Consider the following 14850-nt stretch of genomic DNA (forward strand, 5'->3'; position numbering starts at 1 on the left):
TTTGAAAGAGCCAGGCAGAAAGTCTGTGAAAGCAGCTTGGGAAGGCCAAGAAGATAAATCTTGAAGAAGAATAAAGAAAAGGATGTTTATCAACAACTTGGAAGAGTAATTGTTATTTTTATTTTTTATTTTTGAGACGGAGTCTTGCTCTGTTGCCCAGGCTGCAGTGCAGTGGCACAATCTCAGCTCACTGCAAGCCCCACCTCCCGGGTTCACACCATTCTCCTGCCTCAGCCTCTCGAGTAGCTGGGACTACAGGCTCCCGCCACCACACAGCTAATTTTTTGTATTTTTAGCAGAGATGGGGTTTCACTGTGTTAGCCAGGATGGTCTTGATCTCCTGACCTCATGATCTGCCCGCCTTGGCCTCCCAAAATGCTGGGATTACAGGCGTGAGCCACCACGCCGTGCCAGGAAGAGTAATTTTTAAGTAAATTAGAGTGAAATTTCCATGAAGTATTAATGAGGTAAGTTTAAGCAATTATTTTAAACTAACTTTCTTTTGTTGAGAGAAAGAAAATGTCAGCCAGTTTTTCTGCCAGATGTTGAGAAATTAAAGCTTTTTAGATGAAAATAGTAAATCATTTTTATTGGCCAAAGATTACTTTTTAAAATTGCTCTCAGTTCCTTGATTTTAAAAGATAATGCTGTTTAGCTGGCCTGACTGCATAAAGCTCACTTACTAGAAAAATATTCACAGTATTTGGATAGGAGAATCTTGTTGCTCCTTTACTTAAAGGAAACCCTTAGCCCAAACCAACAGTTATTTGATGTGGCTGCATTCCTAGTCTTAATTTTTAATTGATCATATGGGGCTTTGAGTTTTGCATGCATGTACTTATGAATTTCTTCTGTGCACGTTGTCATATGGTAAGTCTCAAGGACAGCATCACCTGTCCAGAGCTCCCCCCCACAACCACTCATTGGTAGAGCCAGGATTTGAACTGAGGTCCATCTGACTCCAGTGCTTGATTTTTCTATCTCATCACTTCCTTGACAAGAACTGTCAACAGAGAAGATGAAAACTTCTTACTGAGATCTACTAGGATATTTCAAGTTAGGTCTGTAATCACTTTGTGGTTTGGGGCATGGCATCAAATCTGTTGGACATATTTTGAACAAAGGACACATAAATATGTTTTTAATGTTTTTCTGCTTAAATAATAATTGGTGTCATTTGGTATGAGAATTACCATCACCATCCTGTGAAATATCCCAAACTACTCTAACATAATTTTTCTCTACATTTGAAGAAACAAGAGAAAGTACTTCTTCAGTTGTTTATTATTTGACCAAATTGTGTAGACAGCTGAGAGTAGGAACGGACCTAGTGCAATCATCCAGTTCAGACTTCCTCTTGGATGGAGAGAAGTTAGAAGAACTAACCCAGGGCCCATAGCAAAGATAGATGGAGCCAGGCATGGTGCCAAGGCAGAACCCCTCTCACCCTGGCATATTATGTTTTTCTTCAGATTGATCAAAATATATCTCCTAGTTGAGAACGTCCTCACTTTTGGGAAAAAAAAAATCACCTTACAATTAGAATTTGCTTTCCATAGTTAATGCTTGAGGAGTACTCTTTTCTCCTTTTCTTCTTTGCTATCCCCTTTCGTACCACCATCTCCAGTTTCTATAGCGAGAATTTATTTTTCTAGGCACCCAGAACAAGACCCCAGTGTGAAAATATAGTCAAGACTTAAACATGTCTATCAGCTGGACGCAGTGGCTCACGCCTTTAATCTCAGCACTTTGGGAGGCTGAGGCAGGCGGATCACCTGAGGTCAGGAGTTCGAGACCAGCCTGGCCAACATGGTGAAACCCCGTCTCTGCTAAAAACATGAAAATTAGCCTGGCGTGGTGGCGTGCAACTGTAAGCCCAGCTACTCGGGAGGCTGAGGCAGGAGAATTGCTTGAACTCGGGAGGTGGAGGTTGCAGTGAGCTGAGTTCATGCCACTGCACTCCAGCCTGGGCAACAGAGCAAGACTCCATCTCAAAAAAAAATTTTTTTTAAATGTGTCTGCCAATTTTTGTTTTATTTTCTAAAAGTGCCATAAAAATGGGTTTATTTGATGTGTTGGAGGAGATATATTATCCAAGAATATTTATCTGAGGTATAATAGGAGTAATGGGGGCAGGGGGTGGTGGTTCATGCCTGTAATCTCAGCACTTTGGGAGGCTGATGTGGGAGGATTGCGTGAGACCAGGAGTTTGAGACTAGCCTGGGAAACAAATTGTATTTAAGATTGTCTTTTATAAACTAACCTCCAGGCCAGACTTGATCCATGAAACACTGCACAGTTAGTCGTCTTAATATGAAAATATAAACTTATTGGATTTTCTTCTGTAATTCTGGTTAAGTAAATCTACAGTTTAAATGAATTATCCATTATTCTGTCAAAGCTGTAGAGCCATTTCTCCAACTTGGGTAAAGGGTGCAAAGGATCAAGAACTGCTATCTCTCCCTAATGCCACAGTAATTTAGTGAAATCATTTGCCCTCTCTCAGTCAAAGCAGAAGCTTCATGCCTTGGCCGTAGTGGGGAGGGGAAAAGAGGCCCTGAAAACAGCCCAGGAGTGGTCTGATTATGTGCCAGGGGATCTCTCAGGCTCAGGTGCACGGTGAGCCTTCAAGAGGGGGACCTGGAATGTAGCCATTTCCACTTACTTGACCTGGGAAACGAGATGTTTTTCCTACCTTGAGAAGTTAAAAGGCTGTTGTGGCTTTTGATGGACACAAAAAGGAATTGTGATCAAGTGTACACTTTGAGTCTGTGTTTTTTAAGACTCAGCGTTGGTTTTCACTGTTGGGTGACTTACAGGTAAGCTGGCCAGGTTCGTAAATGTCTGTCCTAATCTGGTGACCAGGCTCTCTCTCTTGGAAAGGACCTGAATGCAGCCTGCAGTCCTGTGTGCTCTGGCACTAGGGACCTAGGACATCTCCCACAGTTGTGCTTGGTTCCTCCATGAGTGGTGTAGACTGGAACTTGTGGGACCTCTTTGTGACTAAAATGTCAAGATGCCATTTCATTTCTTGCAATAATTAAACCTCCCTATGTCTTATGGACACAGCAGACATTTCTACCTTCATTCCCAATGATGTAATTGATTCCCAAGCTCATGATCTCTGTCTCCTGGGCATTTCCTATGTATACTTGGCATTTTCACCTGTGCTGAATGAGAAGATAAATGATACTGGATCTTTCCTTCTTCCCAGCTGTGGGTTTTTTTTTTTTTTTTTTTTTTTTTTGGCTGTGGGGCGGGAGACAGGGTCTCACTCTACTGCCCAGGCTGGAGTGCGGTGGCGCGATCATGGCTCACTGCAGCCTTGATCTTGTGGGCTGAAGTGATCTTCCTACCTCAACCTTCCAAGTCACTGGGATGACAGGCATGCACCATCAAGCCCAGGTGAATTTTTTATTTTTAGTAGAGACAAGGTCTCTCAACGTTGTACAGGCTAGTCTCGAACTCCTGAGCTCAAGAGATCCACCCAGCCCAGTCTCAAAGTGCTGAGATTACAGGTGTGAGCCACTGTGCCTGCCTCAGCTGTGTTCTCCATAACCCTGATTGACCAGCCCCTTTAAGGGGACTCCAGGACAAGGGATAGCTTAAGAACTTGGGCATGTGATTTTTTTCACAATATTTTGTTTAAATTTTATTTTTTTAATTATTTTAAATTGAGGTCTGTGGTCTTATTAAAAAGGGATTTTTCAAAACTTATGTTTAGTAGTTTTACCATGTATAAGAGCATAGCATTTGTGTTGGTAAGTTGGCCTTTATTTTTGAATTCTGCAAGTAAAAAGTTAAACTTTCTTTTAGTTTTATCAGATGTTTGGGTGTCAGGTTCAATTCTAGATACTAAGATTCTGAATGAACTAGATGCTTTTCCTTCCTGTAAGAAGTCTAATAGGATAGAGACTACATAAACAGAATTTAAATATTGTACAGTAATTAGTACGAGGAAAGTGTTTGTGTGTGTGTGTTTAGTATGTAGTGTGTATTTGGCTGAATAGAAGGCAAATACCAGAACTTCCCAGTCAACAAAACTATTGGAATATTATGTATTGGCCAGGTGAGATACTCTGTAAAATAACCGCATGTGTCAGAATCCTTTCCCCATCTTTTTTTGGAATAGGGTGATTAATGACTTAAACCTTAAAGTTTGAGTGCCATATTGTAACATACCATTAAATCCTTGTCACTTCCTGTGGATCATGAAATCTGATGTCTCTTGATGGATGTTTTCTCCTTGTCAGTCCCAGCCTCTCCATGTGCTGTTCAAAATTTTGTATGACACTGTCTTCACCAAAAATTTGTTAGTAGTTACTGAAGTTGTAACGGTTAAGTTTGCCAGTGAGCTCTATTGAGTGAGTGTCATTTACTGCACTTCACAGCTGTGGTCTTAAGGGATCGTGAAAGCAGAGCACGTTGTGAGTCGGCAGTTACTGGTGCTTTCGTGAAATTCTTCTAAAGTGAGTTAACTTGTATTTCAGATTGCTTCCAAGTATGATCATCAGGCAGAAGAAGATCTTCGCAATTGGATAGAAGAGGTGACAGGCATGAGCATTGGCACCAACTTCCAGCTGGGCTTAAAGGATGGCATCATCCTTTGCGAGTGAGTTACAGCCCTCCACAGTCTGTTTCTGCTCTTCCAGTTCTTTCCACGGCCTTCTCTCTTACTCTCCTTCTCAGCCCATGGTGTCAGACCTTGATATTCTACAGATGTATTTAATGCTTTCCCTTACTGATGCTAAAGGGAGCAACTTGATATTTCAATCCTAGTTTTTGTGTGACTAGTAAATAAGATGTCCCTCATATTTTTCTTTTCAGACTTATAAACAAGCTACAGCCAGGCTCAGTGAAGAAGGTCAACGAGTCCTCACTGAACTGGCCTCAGGTAACAGCCAAACCAACCACCTCTGGTTCTAGTTGGTTGCATTTTATGTAGTGAAAACTTGATTTCAGATTTGGTTTTTTGGTTTTGTGTTTTTTTTTTTAACTTTTTGATTACAGTTTTTACATAGACATTGTAGCAGAAATTTGTGCATATTTAATTTTTTGCCCTTTTGTAATGGTTCTGTAATTACTTATTGAACTAGTTCTGTAATTACTACGTTTAGCTTAGAAGTTTTCCTATATTTAGTCTGTGTACATTCAGAAAGGACTTGACACAGCTTACACAGAGAAATGCAACCCAGACCTTAAGGATAAGGGAAAAAACAAGGCATTCCACATAACTAACAGTGGACTGCAGAACACTGTATCAGACATAACCTTAGGTCATGAATGTGTATGAGTAAGGAAAATGGGATACTTACTGGTCTTGAACATGTGTTTTGAGATATGAGAGAATGAGTATTTAGTAACCACAAATTTATTCTGAAATTAAAATAACACATAATGAATTATTTTATTAGTATGAGTAATTATATACCTTTTGACAAATAAAATTCCAGGCCTGGATAGCTCTGATACAGAATCCTTTTAAAATATATAAGGAAGATCTTGCCCATAAAAACTGAAAACACGTAACTGCTTAAAAATATTAAGACCATGATGTGACCCACAGTGAGAGACACAAACTCTTCTTGCTCCTTCCTGTTCCAGAGAGAGCCATGCTTAGTATGTATTTGGTTGAATCCTTGTCAGACAGCTTTCTGGGTGGCATCTTATAACTAGTTATGAAGACTTAGAATTCTTAGAAATTATGAATGTCAATATTTAGCTCCAGAAATTATAAAACTCTTCTTCTTTATAGTTGGAGAATATTGGCAACTTTATTAAAGCTATTCAGGCTTATGGTATGAAGCCACATGACATATTTGAAGCAAATGATCTTTTTGAGAATGGAAACATGACCCAGGTTCAGACTACTCTGGTGGCTCTAGCAGGTCTGGTACGTACATGTCTTTAATGGCTGGTTAACAGATTCCCACCACATTGGTGATGAATTGCATCATTGCTCTTTCATGGGGGTTCAGACCAGGTGGGGCGGGGCCTGTCTCTTCTGTAATTAGTAGCTTTGTGGAAAGGCTGCTGACATCAGCTGCATCGTACTAAATAGCTTACTTAGAACACTCACATTTCAAATGATGCAGTGTATTACTGAACAGCCTTAAATATTTTTTCTCTCTAGTTTGGACCCCTTTGTCTATGAACATACCATTTCTTTGTTGTTCCTTCTGTGAAAGTCTGTTGGCCTTTTCAGTTAGTGTGCATGTTTCTGTCTAGGCGAAAACAAAAGGCTTCCATACAACCATTGACATTGGAGTTAAGTATGCAGAGAAACAAACAAGACGTTTTGATGAAGGAAAATTAAAAGCTGGCCAAAGTGTAATTGGTCTGCAGGTAAGTAATGTGGTGTTGCTTATTCAATTACTTACTCAATATGATTAATTCTCACCATGCAAAATATTAAGCCTGTCCTAAGAATAGATAGAAGTACTATAGTACTGGGCGGGGGGTGTAGTTTGTACAATTTATATCTATTTATAAAGCCCATAAGACAATGATAATTTTTAGAGGAAACCACCTCAGGTATGCCACCTGACTTGACAATTATTTCTGCAGGAAATGAAAATTTTTAATTGAATCATATTGTCTTTTTTTTTTTTTTTAAGAAAAATACACTTTTAAATTTTTTATTTTATCTTTTTTTTGTTTTGTTTTGAGACAGAGTCTCGCTCTTTTGCCCAGGCTGGAGTGCAGTGGTGGGATCTTGGCTCACTGCAACCTCTGTCTCCTGGGTTCAAGCAATTCTCCTGCCTCAGCCTCCCAAGTAGGTGGGATTATGGGAATGAGCCACCATGCTCAGCTAAGTTTTGTATTTTTAGTAGAGATAGCGTTTCACCATGTTGGCCAGGCTGGTCTTGAACTCCTGACCTCGGGTGATCTGCCCACCTCGGCCTCCCAAAGTGCTAGGATTACAGGCGTGAACCACCGCACCTGGGCTGCTTTATCTTTTATATATAGATGGGATCTCACTTTGTTGCCCAGGATAGTCTCAAACTCTGGAGCTCAAGCAATCCTCCTGCCTTGGCCTCCCGAAGTGCTGAGATTACAGGCATGAGCTACCACACCCAGCTAGAAATGTACTTTATAAATTCCTTAATGTTATTGACCAAATGAGGCAATTTTACACAACCTATTTACAGTACCAAATCATGATATAGCAGCCAAGCCCTGTTAGAATTTGTGAGTTTAAATTCTTCTGAAATACGTAGTTCAGATGTTTTCCTTCTCTTCATTGTTCTCTTCATTGGTCATGGAAACGTCATTGCTAATTCCCTAAATGCTGTTGGCTTTACTCTCCAAAAGCCACTGTACCTGCTTGATACAGTGCCCCTTTCTTGACTTGAGTCTATGCAAGTTAGATTTATTTTTACACAGTACAAAATTGTATTGGTGGTGAGAAACTGGAAACCTAAATTTCAGAACAATAGTCAGCTGGTTGAATTACAACTCCATAAAAGCAAAGTGTAATGTAAAATTACACACTAGAGTTTAAAAAGATAGGTTATGGGGGGAAAATCAGATCATCAAATACTGTGGTCAGTATGGATTTTTAAAATTAAAAATGCACATGTTTTTGTGTGTATTTGTATATATGTGCATCTGTAGATATATACATAGACACATAGGTTAAAAAGCTAAAAGGATATTCACAAATGTTGAGAGTGAATGGATGGTGGTATCACAATGATTTTTCCCCCCTCCTTTTTGCTTATATGTGTTTTCTGAATTTTCTTCAATGAACAGATTTTGTATCTAGTAATAAAGATTTTCTTTAATGTTATTTTTAAAGAAAAAAGATCCAACGTGAGAAAAGTGTCCCTAACCAGTGGAACAGGGTGTAATGGTTGGTCCTGAAGCCATACTGTTCTCAGTGGGGAAGAAAAATTAATTATTGTTTCCCTGAACTTTGCTGAGTTCAAATTCCTCATTCCACCTTTCTCCAGCTCTGTCCAAGGACATGGGAGTTACAGAAATAAAATGTGGTTCCTTTCTGGTGAAAATGTTGGTGATTTTGAAACTTAAAGAAGCCCTTGTTAAGCTCCCAGAGAAAACACTTGGCATTTGCTTTCACATTTTATGTAAAACATTCCTGGAGTAGAACAGCATATTGCTTGGCCTAGGATTGCTTCTGTTTAAATAACCGAAGCTGGTACCTCTTAATTTGGTTATCTGGGGAAAGAGTAGCAGAGGAAATTATTCTGCCACTGTAATGACTTTTGGTGTGTCAGTCCACCTGTTAAAGTGTGTTTAATTCTGTTATGTATGAGGTTTTATCTATAGTGACTTTCTTTAAAATGTTCTTTTTAAAGTTAGCACTTGAAATTTGTTTGTAAACACATAGAACAGTTGGCTGGAGCCTCAGCTCAGTAACTTGTTGGTTGTGCCCCTTCTGTCTTTTTAGTAGCATGGAAAGTTTTGTTTGTGTTGTGTATATTGTTGACATCTGATAATTTGTGCAATTTTATTTTTAACTTAAAAGATGGGAACCAACAAATGTGCCAGCCAGGCAGGTATGACAGCTTATGGGACTAGGAGGCATCTTTATGATCCCAAAATGCAAACTGACAAACCTTTTGACCAGACCACAATTAGTCTGCAGATGGGCACTAATAAAGGAGCCAGCCAGGTAAGCAATACCTTTTTATACTTGTACAAGAGTACACTTACCTTATTCTTATTAACCAGAAGTTTAAAGTAGGTATTTTTTGTATAGTTTATTTAGAGTATATTCCTTCAGCAATGTGGACTTTGCTGGGAAAGGAAAATAATCAAAAGACCTTTTCGATAGCAGCAAAAGCATGATGTGTCTCGTGGTTTTTGTTGGCAGTTAGAACAGCTGGCCTTTCTACCTAGTCAGCAGAAAAAAAGATATGTTTATTACAGTGTTCTTGCTCCAAAATCCAAGTAAAATATTGCTCATTTAAATGCTGACTTTTTTTTTTTTTTTTTTAAGGAGCCCTTAATTAATAGGTAAAATTATCTGGTGTTCCACTAAGAAGGATTTAACTAGCATTCCTATTAGATGTGTCAATATAAGGAAATGGAAATGCAACATGGTGAAAATACCAGTATACCACATCCAAGATAGAAATATTTCCTTGTTAAAAATAGATCACTAGCACCTCAGAAGGAAGTTCCAACAACCATTTGAGAACAGACAGGTCTCACATCCAACAACAGCTGGGATAGGGTTTGAAAAACATTTTCTTAGCGAGTCCAAGGGAGATTTATCAAACTTTGCCCTTATGGAACACATCCTGCCGGGTGTGGCATTATGTCTCTCATAGCTGCCACTCAGGTTTACTTTTCTACCTACTCTAAACCTGGAAGTGTGTGCCTGATGTAAGTAGAGAGATGAAGTATGAGTTACTACACTCTGAAAAAGAGGGGAGTGGCTGTGAAGTGGCTGGCTCTTCTGTATCTCAGCCTTTTGAAAAGACTCAAGTCCTTAAGATCTGCTCAACTTAGTTTTTGTTGAATATAGCATAAACTTTTGAAATTGGTAACCCAGATAATGTACGTGGTCCCCATGGGCATTCACATGGAACTTTCTGGTGTGGAAGCATTATGATTTCACATTCTTTATGTCTCATCCTCTCTTAAATCCAGAGTAGGTAGTAATGTCTCCATTTTGCAGTTCGAGAAACCTAAAGCTAAATTTACTTGTTTGAGGCCACACAGTAATTTTATAGCAGAGCAAGGATTTTGAAGAAAGGTCTCACCTAGCTCAAAAGCCAATGAATATTGCTTCATGGAAGTGATTTGGTATCAGGATATTTTGGTTAAGCTAGCTTTACCCCTGAACCAAATGAAAGTTCATGTATTACTGTTCATATTCAATGTGAATTCTATAATTTATAAATTATTCACAAGAATAGATTCTAGCTGCTGTTTTAACTTTTATACTATGTTCTAATACCAGGCAGGGATGTTAGCACCAGGTACCAGAAGAGACATCTATGATCAGAAGCTAACATTACAGCCGGTGGACAACTCGACAATTTCCCTACAGATGGGTACCAACAAAGTTGCTTCCCAGAAAGGAATGAGTGTGTATGGGCTTGGGCGGCAAGTATATGATCCCAAATACTGTGCTGCTCCTACAGAACCTGTCATTCACAATGGAAGCCAAGGAACAGGAACAAATGGTTCGGAAATCAGTGATAGTGATTATCAGGCAGAATACCCCGATGAGTATCATGGCGAGTACCAGGATGACTACCCCAGAGATTACCAATATAGCGACCAAGGCATTGATTATTAGATCCACACAGAAGGAGCTCAGTATTTAGTCCATCGTTTTTATTCAGTGAGAACCAAGCTAGCCTTGAGTAATTTTTATCTTGTCTTCCTAAAACACTATTAAGCTTATTGTACTTTTAAGAAAAATTGCCTTACATACATTCCTTTTTCCTTTTTCTGCCTCTTCCCTCAATAGTTGCCTTTTAGTGCTGTAATAGTTAAATCCTACAGCATAATCAATAACTCGCATATGAAGTAAAAAGGAATACTGTGAAAGGGGAGTACTCTTGTACAGCCAGTTCTTTTATGCAAAAATCTATGCATTTTTACAATCTTATATTAAACTGGTATTTTCAAACAATAGGAAACTTTTTTTTTTTTTTACAGTTTAGTGTATCTGGTTTCTACATGGAAGACTAAACTCATGCTTATTGCTAAATGTGGTCTTTGCCAACTAAATTGAAGATGCAGCATTTTAGAAATTTACATATCAATGTTTCTACAGTATTGTTTGCTAATTTTTAAATAAAGTCACGATCAGTGTGCATTTGTGATTATATGTGTACTCATTTTCTTACCTAGCGGACAAGATCTTTTCAGAGTGGTGTTTCTAAAGGAGCATGTACAAAAGTGGCCTGTGGACATTTAGGCCTGGGTGATGCATTTGCTCTTCCTGTTTGTGCCAATGTATCAATGTAGAGTTGCTCTGTTTTCTTCAACTGTATTTATTGCTGCATTTCTCAGCATAAACTTATCCCATTGTATTTTTTATAAATAAATATTTTTTTTGAACATTCATATGAACCACAGGCTGATTATTTTCTGGCTGGCTTCTAGATAGGTAGGGTCAGATTTGTTTTTAAGTACCTTTTTCCTAGGTACTGTTACGAGGTACATTAACATTTTATTTACTCCACACAACACTGCACTCTATGCTTAAGGAGATTGAGGCTTAGGAAACCATTATACATAGTAAATGACAGGATTTAAATCATTTTCTGACCCTTGCTTATTTCACTGTGACTTGCCTGGCCCAGATTCATCTTAAATTCAACTTGGAATAATCTTAAAATCTTTAGGAATATTGACAGGAGCGGTGGGGAATTTTCCTATCTTAGGGTAAATAAACATGAATAAGAAACGTGCTAGGTCAGCCACAGGATGTGCTGCTTGATAATAAGCTAGGGTTTATAGTGAAACATAAACCTTCAGTCCTGACAGAGGGAAAGACAAACAATAGCTAGGTGTCATAGTGACAAAAATGCAGTCACTAAAAGAAAGTAACTCACACTTTCCGACATTGTCTCAGCCAAGCCATGTCTTCTAATAGGATTGGCTCTATTAGGTTTGGGGGTGAAAACCGTCTGTTTTTTGCTGAGAGATGAGTATGTACACATGGTTTGACGAGCCCACAAAAGTGAAGCCTATTTGCTCATCATTCCACAATGACCAGGTTTAATGCTTCTGGGAAACTGCTTGTAAAGGAAACTTAGAGTCAACCTAATTCAATGGTGGCATTCAAGAAAAAAGTCATTGCATTTAAAGTAGACCTGAGTTCTCAGGCTGTCCTTGTCATCTTTGACTCCTCAAAGTTTAGGGAAGGGAAGCCTTATATCACACTACCTGCCCTGCCATTTAAGTCAGATTGATTCTCATGAGGCTGCCAATCAACATGTTAAAATGTTTCTATTTGGTTAGAGAGTTTTAAAAACGAAAAGCTCTTCCCCTCACTTCCATCTACATAAATCTCTGAGGTCCAGGCAGAAGTATTTTTAAAAATCTCTCCAGGTAATTTCTCAGGTGGGGCTGTGGTTGAAAACCACTTCTTCCAGAATGTCTGCTCTAAGAGTGCTTGTATATCAGGAGTTTGGATAAATTGTGTGTGCCATCATGGAATGTGATCTGGTGGAGAGACATAACAAAAAGAAAGTGGATTCACAGTTACATCAGAGAAGAGCATGGAGGAAAAGGACAGAAGAGAGGGCAAGTAATGCTGCTCAGAGGCATTGCAGAAGCATGATGCTATCAGAGCTGGGTTTTGAAGAATAAGTAGGAGTTTGCCATTAGCAAAGAGGAGGAAGAATATTCAGAAAAAAAGGAAGAGCATGTGCACAGACTAAATCAGTGGTTACACTCCTGCCTCTCCTGTACATGCCCAGTTCAGGTGGTAGTTCATGTTAGAGTATACAGTTTTGGCTTTGTCACCAAATCTAAGAACTGTACTTTGAAAAATTAATCCATGTAGCATATTTCCAGGATTGGATGAGTAGGGAAGTATCCTACTCTGTATAAGAGCAACGTTCCAAGCTGGGCATGGTGGCATGCCTGTAGTCCCAGCTGCTTGGGAGGCTGAGGCAGGAGGATCACTTGAGCCTAAGAGTTGGAAGCCGCAGTGAACTATGATGGCACCTGTGCATAGCCATTGTACTCCAACCTTGGGAACATAGTGAGATGCTGTCTCTTTAAAAAAAAAAAAAAATTCCAGAAATTTCTGCTAACAAAATCCTTACCTTAAAAAGGTTTATTAGTTGTGCACTTACAAAGTTACCTCAGTTCTTATATAGTGTACTTTTTAAGTTGATGCATATAAACATGGTTTTAGAAGAGTTTTTCTGTCCTAGTTTGTACAAAAAAAGGTAAACTAATATAGTTCCAGTATTGTTACTTGGTCAAACAATACTGACAAAGACAATGAGGAAGAATAGGGTTTATTAGGTCTTTAAAAAAAAAAAATGCCACTAACTTTTCTCCAGTGGTCTCGTCTTCTATTCTGCAAATGGCTCTTAGAAGGAAATGTTTTCTAGGTACAAATACCTAAATGGGTATCTATCTCACAATGGCCTGGAGTTCTGTTCCCTCCTCATTCCTTAATGAGTGCTTGTCCTGCTGTGCCCTTGTATTGTTTAATTTGTTGCTCCTTTTTACGAAACTCTGAAAAACAAAAAAACAAGTTAGAATAGTATTATGTGTCTGCACTGTTGATAATGTAGGGGCCGAGGGAAAACTTCTTTGCCCTCTGACGGTTTGCTGAAGAATTAACTTACAAAAGGCAGATTAACAGGAGGAATGGCATATAAATTAGAAAGCACAGGGGAGAATCACAGTGATTGTCTAAATGGGGTACAGATAGTTCTGTTTTGGGGAAAGGGAGATGGGGAAGTGTGGATGATTTTATGGGGGTGGTAAATTACTTTTAGGGGAGTTTAATGAGCTTGAAGAACACTTAATGGCCAGGAACAAAGTCTGTTGGGCCCGCAGAGCAGACAGTGGTTTGTGACAAAAGTCTGTCCAGGTGTGTTGACCGAATTTAGTCTTTGTTTCTGCTATATAAGTCCAGTTAATGGAAAACTCAGGAAAGGGGCCAGAGGTGGTTTTTTTCTTTGGTGGGTCTGGACTTTAGGCAGATAAGGGGATTTCATTCAGATGATGGCGTCATCCTGTGCTTTGGGAGAAGGTCAGAGAGACCTTGAGGCTTCTTCAGTTCAGCATGTCAAAGTGCCATATTCTGGAGTATCAATTTCTGAGTCCCAATGATAGCCATTTACAAGTTCTTGGCCTTAAATTTCAGATAAATGGATCCTTAAGAAAGTTTTTCCTGTTGAAACAACTATTTTAAGGGGTAAATTTCAAGGCGGATTTTTTTTTTGGGGGGGTGGGTGGAGATGGAGTCACCCTCTGTCGCCCAGGCTGGAGTGCAATGGCGCCATCTCAGCTTACTGCAACCTCCACCTCCCAGGTTCAAGTGATTCTCCTGTCTCAGCCTCCCAAGCAGCTGAGATTACAGGCGCCTTCCACTGCGCCTGGCTAATTTTTGTATTTTTAGTAGAGATAGGGTTTCACCATGTTGGGCAGGCTGGTCTCGAATTCCTGACCTCACGTGATCCACCTGCCTCGGCTTCCCAAAGTGCTGGGATTGCAGGCATGAGCCACAGTGCCCAGACTTCAAGGTGGATTTTTAACTGGAAAAGGAAATCGGGATGGAGACCTGGCTAGCTACATACCACCATCATAAGCACTTTCCTTAGAGTACACACAAATAAGTCAATAAACAAGTAAAAAGTAAAAATTGTATTTTGGCTGAGTGCGGTGGCTCACAACTGTAATCCCAGCACTTTGGGAGGCCGAGGCAGATGGATCATCTGAGGTCAGGAGTTCAAAACCAGCCTGACCAACATGGTGAAACCCCGTCCCTTATAAAAATACAAAATTAGGTGTGGTGGTGCACCCCTGTAATCCCAGCTACTTGGGAGGCTGAGGCAGGAGAATTGCTTGAACCTAGGAGGTGGAGGTTGCAGTAAGCCGAGATTGCACCATTGCACTCAAGCCTGGGCAATAAGAGCAAAACTCTGTCTCAAAAAAAAAGTAAAATTTGTGGTTTATGTTTTATATGGAGAAGGACGAGGATACATTAATTATAAACTGTAGAAGTGCAAACTTAAAAAATTGAGTGCCTGCTGAACTAAAGAGTGCATTAAATGCTCTGTTTAAAGCTAAAAGGGCTTTAACACCTAATTTTTATGGCAACAGAATAAAAGAAAAGTATGAAAATATAACTCAGACAAGGAAAAGAGATGAGACATCATTCAGCTGTTAAAA

General features: G+C 39.4%; 2 protein-coding genes across 5 annotated transcripts in view; one reads left to right on the forward strand and one right to left on the reverse strand.

Annotated features, from left to right (window-relative positions):
- CNN3 (calponin 3) overlaps positions 1–11058 on the forward strand; it is a 30333-nt gene extending 19275 nt beyond the window's left edge. Inside the window, exons 2-7 of one of the 2 annotated variants that reach the window (XM_003260077.3) lie at positions 4491–4612; positions 4828–4894; positions 5756–5893; positions 6229–6345; positions 8492–8638; positions 9935–11058. In XM_003260077.3, the coding sequence (XP_003260125.1) occupies positions 4491–4612; positions 4828–4894; positions 5756–5893; positions 6229–6345; positions 8492–8638; positions 9935–10276 (933 nt within the window). In that variant the 3' untranslated portion in view covers positions 10277–11058. The remainder of the gene's footprint in view (positions 1–4490; positions 4613–4827; positions 4895–5755; positions 5894–6228; positions 6346–8491; positions 8639–9934) is intronic. The other variant, XM_012500506.2, reaches the window with a different exon arrangement.
- Positions 11059–12764: 1706 nt separating this feature from the next.
- SLC44A3 (solute carrier family 44 member 3) overlaps positions 12765–14850 on the reverse strand; it is a 72396-nt gene continuing 70310 nt past the window's right edge. For all 3 annotated transcript variants that reach the window (XM_030825021.1, XM_030825020.1, XM_030825022.1), the window contains exon 13: positions 12765–13185. In XM_030825021.1, coding sequence (XP_030680881.1) covers positions 13081–13185 — 105 coding nt within the window. In that variant the 3' untranslated portion in view covers positions 12765–13080. The remainder of the gene's footprint in view (positions 13186–14850) is intronic.

The sequence above is a fragment of the Nomascus leucogenys genome, chromosome 12 (genome assembly GCF_006542625.1).
Source record: "Nomascus leucogenys isolate Asia chromosome 12, Asia_NLE_v1, whole genome shotgun sequence".
Classification (NCBI taxonomy): Eukaryota; Metazoa; Chordata; class Mammalia; order Primates; family Hylobatidae; genus Nomascus; species Nomascus leucogenys.